Here is a 5,241-nt window from a genome sequence, read left to right as displayed (position 1 = left end):
TCTCTCTCTCTCTCTCTCTCTCTCTCTCTCTCTCTCTCTCTCTCTCTCTCTCTCGTGTGCAGTGTGCACTTTGCCCACGCAGTGGAGCTCTGTCGCTATCAGACGCCGTGATCCGCCCGTCAGAAGTAGTAAACACACGAGCAGAACGCGTCATAGTGCCGGTCATTTGGCGCGCCAAAATGTTGTTGCAGCTCGTGGTCTTGTCGTGCGGTGGGCGGCTGAGCGCAGCTGCTAGCTCTATTCCAGTAGGCCAACAGAAGTTGCCCAGCCCGCCGTGCGCGCTTTTTCAGCAGATGATACTTTACAACCTTATTTTTCTAATTTCATCTTGATTTTTTCTGTATTTTGTCTGAGTTTTCTGATGTATTTTTGTAGAGTGTACATTTATTTTCTGTTTTGCAATCTCGCGCATTAGAGGTCGCTTGGAATGGTAGGCCACCACCACGAGTGACGGTCGGCAAGCCTGCGACATCCGCCCGCAAATAATACCGTGATAGATTTTGATAGCCCTCGTGGGGAGGGGGGGGGGGATTTTTCACCCCCTCTTCCATACCTCACCGGGGCGCCCATCTTGATGTCGCGCGGAGCAATGAGTAAGATGTCACTCGGCCCCGGGTGGGTCCGGTCCCAGCTGTGTTTGCGACTGTGCGTGCGAATATCGCCGGGGCGAATAAGGTGGTTTATGGATTGTAGGCGCCCGGCAGGGAGCCTCGCCGCCTGGCGGGAACCCTACCCGGCACGCTCGGGGTTTCGGATGTCGCTGATGAGTGCGATCCGATTGGAACGTCCTCGGCGACGAGCTAATCCCAAGCGGCAGCGGCAGCATACGGCGGCCGGAAAAAAACAACAACAAAGAATTGAAAATAATTACAGATGGTATTTGAATTTTTGTGACCTGGTTCCGCCCCAACCTGTGGGTAATTATTATTATGGCATTTTGCTGATTACTCGGCCGTCTGCGCTCGTGCAATTTATGCGCGGCGGCCGCAAGGATTCGCAAAATCGCCCTGCTTTCGCTCGGTCCGAAAATACATGAGCACACAACGAGGATAAGGCCAGTGGCAGGTATCATAACTTAAAAGTGAATTATGAAGATGAGGGGGAAACATCGAATGGGACCCGCCTCTCGACTACTGCTGCTCGAACTCGCGGTTAGTCCAGTCCGGTCCGTGCAGCGCCGGGCAGCGCGGTGGTTGCGTCTCCCCCGCGGGGGTCGCGCGGCGCGGCGGGGGAGGGCCGGTCGGGCGCGCGCGCTCGGAATACCGGATGGCGCCGACAAAGTCCTTATTCCCTCAGTATTCTAGATCGGTGCCACGCGTTTCGTTTGGGCCTGCGCGCTATGCGCTGTCGTGCGCGCTGCGTGTCCAAGCGGTGGGGCCCGCGGATCAGCTGACGGGCACCCCCCGGCCGCGAGCGCCACGATCCTTCTAATTGACGTTCTGTCGGAGGCGGTTACAAGCCTTAACCTACTTCTCTGGCAATGTCCACTCCCGGTTCTCAATATCGTGCCAGCTGCATTGTAAATCGTTGGTGCTGCTTCATTCGCTGCTCTTTTAGGCTGATTTCGGATTCAGGTGCCTCGGCCGCGGCGCTGACTCACGGCCGCGGCACTCGTTGATCTCATATCGCCGCTCCGCGCCGCGGGCCCGCGGTCGGTTCGAACGAGCGCTTTGAGGGACGCCGCCCGAATGGCAGTAAAAATACCGAAATACTATCTATGGAGTCTCTAAGCGAGAAGCTGCTGCCGGCCGGCCGCGGGGCCCAGCCAAGGGGCCCAGCTCGCGCCGCGCGGCGTGAAAGCAGCGGGGCGGGGATTCAATTTGTCAGTGGGATATCGATTTCGATCTCGTTGGTGCCTTGTCGCCGGCCCGTAAAACTCGTCCGCTCTCGCTCATGCCGGTGGCCCCCGCCGCCTCCTCCTGCCCCCGGGGCCGCCGCCAGAGAGATCAGAGGGCCGTCGCTGGACCAAACAACAGATCAACAGATGGAACAAATGCTTTCGCACGTGGCCGCGCGCCGCTGTTTTTTGTGACTCACCCGCCGGGGCCCCTCTGGTTATGCGACGGCTTTTAGGTCCGTATCGCAGCATCTCGCGCGCACCGAGTCCTCCCCATCGCGGGGACGTTTACGACGATGGAGGAGGCTGCCGATGGCTTCTGCACCGGCCGCGCGCCTGGGCAGCGGGAGGGCCGCGCCGTCGAGGACGTGGCCCCGGCCGCGCCCCCGCGAGTGGAGAAGGGTTTCCGTGAGGCCGCCACCAATGCCGCCGGTTGGTGCGTGGGAGGCAGTAGAGAACCTTGGTGGCCTAAAGGGGTGCTTCATGCCCCCCCTCCCCCCCCCAAAAAAATAAAATCAGGTTAAGACACCCTCCAATCAAAATCAGAAGAAAACAGAGAAAAAAACTATATAAAATCAAAATATTAATAAAAATTGGTGTGCATTCGAATTTTTAGTGAAGTACCCTTTGGTGAGCCACTGGATCCGCCCCGCTCCTCCTGGTGGCCTCATCGCGTACGACTTGGCACTGCATTATACACGGAGGCACGAATTGGACGCATAAGTCAATGTCGGCACGCACGCGCTGCCGCCCATAAAAATCGTTAAAAACTCGAGCACGGAGGCGGCGGCGGCGGCGGCATAGGGAAGATGAAAAACGAATAGAAAAGCTGTGGTAGGTGTCTCCCGGCCGGTTTTGGGGGGAAATAATACAATACGAGGTGTAGCACCTCTCCGAGCGGCCGCCGGCAGAGAGAGAGAGAGGGAGGGAGGGAGACGGAGCGAGCGGGGCGGAGGGGTGGTAGAAGATGACGCATGGCGATGGACCCGGCCGCAGCCGGCGGGAGACATTTTCCGAAAATGATACTTTACACCTTTCTGTCGCCGGCCCGTCCCCGGGCGCGCGGGGCCCGGAGGGTCCCTATTGCCTTACGGACGTGCTCAGCTCGTGATTTACGTGGGCGACACTTAATTGGGAATCCGACGCGCGGCGGCGGGCCGCTGCACCGGGACGGGGCACGTGCACGACGACGACGGGAGTGTGACGGGCAGCGCGTCGTCACCCCGCGGGTCACCTGCTACAGTTAGGGGCACCTCCTCCTGGGTCACCTCACCACCATCCTGCCTGTGTGTGTGTGTGTGTGTGTGTGTGTGTGTGTGTGTGTGTGTGTGTGTGTAATCGCAAACGCGTGAGATACTCCCCGGGAACCCCCTTCAGCAGATGGTGTTTGTAGGTCGGGCGATGCACGCGCCCCGTCGCCGCCGCGGCCAAAGAAGCAGTCCTTTTCCCCGCGCGGGGAATTCCATACCGCGCCGGTCGGGTCGGGGTATGGTTTGATTTGTGGCGGTAGGTCGGTCGGTCGGTCCGGCCGTACAGGAGGAAGAGCCAAAGGGAAGGCTTGAGGAGGCTCCGCGGTGGCACTGCACATGTGTGGCGGCGTTTGCGTTTTAGCAGATGATTCCGTACACTTAAACTAATCATAATTGTACATTAGTGATCGGCTTTAACTCTCGGTAAGGAAAGAGAGAAGCCAGCGGGGAGGCCAGCAATCATACCATAGTATATTAGTCCAGGCGTGAAACAAGCTGCTAAGCATCACTTTGCAATTGCAGAAAAAAGGCCTCATAGTTGCAAAGAATCTAAATGCTACGTAGTTACTTCGCAGTACTGCAAAGCATTACTTTGCAGGAAATGAACAGTAAACCTCATTCTATTTTCCTCCAGGTGTCGTCGTGTGCAGTGACCCACCTGCAATGGCGCGATTAGAAGAGAAGTTGCTTCCAAGCGGTCACCCAGGAACTCACAAAGATGTAGAGGAGAAATCTTTCGCGTGTACTGTGTGCAGCAAGAAGTTTTCTCGTGGTGGAAATTTGCGTACTCATCTCCGAACCCACACAGGAGAGAAACCTTACGAATGTACTATGTGCAGCAAGAAGTTTCGTCATGGTGGAAATTTGCACAGTCATCTCCGAACCCACACTGGAGAGAAACCTTTCGAGTGTACTGTATGCAACAAGAAGTTTTCGCAAAGTGGTCATCTTAAACTGCATTTCCTAACCCACACAGGAGAGAAACCTTTCGAGTGTACTGTGTGCAACAAGAAGTTTTCGGATGGTGGAAGTTTGCGTCGACATCTCCGAACCCACACAGGAGAGAAACCTTTCGAGTGTACTGTGTGCAACAAGAAGTTTTCGGATGGTGGAAGTTTGCGTCGACATCTCCGAACCCACACAGGAGAGAAACCTTTCGAGTGTACTGTGTGCAACAAGAAGTTTTCGGAGGACGGAAGTTTGCGTAGTCATCTCCGAACCCACACAGGAGACAAACCTTACGAATGTACTGTGTGCAGCAAGAAGTTTTCTCATGGTGGAGTTTTGCGCAGTCATCTCCGAACCCACACTGGAGAGAAACCTTTCGAGTGTACTGTATGCAAAAAGAAGTTTTCGCAAAGTGGTCATCTTAAACTGCATTTACGGACCCACACGGGAGAGAAACCTTTCGAGTGTACTGTGTGCAGCAAGAAGTTTTCTCGTGGTGGACATTTGCGCAGTCATCTCCGAACCCACACAGGAGAGAAACCTTTCGAGTGTACTGTGTGCAAGAAGAGGTTTTCGGGTGGTGGAGATTTGCGCAGTCATCTCCGAACCCACACTGGAGAGAAACCTTTTGAGTGTAATGTGTGCAACAAGAAGTTTTTCGACTCTTCAAATTTGCGTTTACATCTCCGAACCCATACAGGTGAGAAACCTTTTGAGTGTACTGTATGCAACCAGAAGTTTCCGACAAAACAATTTCTTACAAAGCATCTTCTTATGCACTTTAATGATAAGTCTAGTATTAATTAGTGCAGGAATTCAAAAGCTACTGGGGCTTAATGCCGGTCGTTACCGAATCACCTCGTATTCAGTGATATGCAATATTAAAAGAATATGAACACTCAAAAGTGGAAGTACCATAATCGTTACCATGAACTAATGTTTCTTTTTAATATTTTCTATATGCAAATTGTTCACTTGTCCAAGGTTTATCATTTAACTGCACTCACTATCGACATCTGAAATATGAACGTCTTATTGTAAATACATGTTTACCTCATCTATTTTTACTTGTCTGTTATCTGGGTTATTTGTGTTCTTATTACTCCATCAATATAGTCTGAAATATTCTTTTGTCTAATCGAAGTGGTTATTTGCTTACTGATCTTTTTTTTCTGACGATAATGGAAATAAAAATCTTATCATTAT

General features: G+C 53.3%; 1 protein-coding gene across 3 annotated transcripts in view; it reads left to right on the top strand.

The window, feature by feature from the left end:
* The window catches only part of LOC113204439 (zinc finger protein 180-like), a 118,308-nt gene that overhangs the window by 73,770 nt on the left and 39,297 nt on the right, over window positions 1–5,241 (top strand). Inside the window, exon 4 of one of the 3 annotated variants that reach the window (XM_052269330.1) lies at window positions 3,722–5,241. The exons of the other annotated variants lie outside the window; for them this stretch is intronic. Within the exon in view, the coding sequence (XP_052125290.1) occupies window positions 3,751–4,842 (1,092 nt within the window). The 5' untranslated portion in view covers window positions 3,722–3,750 and the 3' untranslated portion in view covers window positions 4,843–5,241. The remainder of the gene's footprint in view (window positions 1–3,721) is intronic. 3 annotated transcript variants of the gene reach the window in all.

The sequence above is a fragment of the Frankliniella occidentalis genome, unplaced genomic scaffold, assembly GCF_000697945.3.
Source record: "Frankliniella occidentalis isolate FOCC.00 unplaced genomic scaffold, Focc_3.1 Scaffold89, whole genome shotgun sequence".
Lineage (NCBI taxonomy): Eukaryota > Metazoa > Arthropoda > Insecta > Thysanoptera > Thripidae > Frankliniella > Frankliniella occidentalis.
This window is presented reverse-complemented; position numbering and strand designations above follow the sequence as displayed.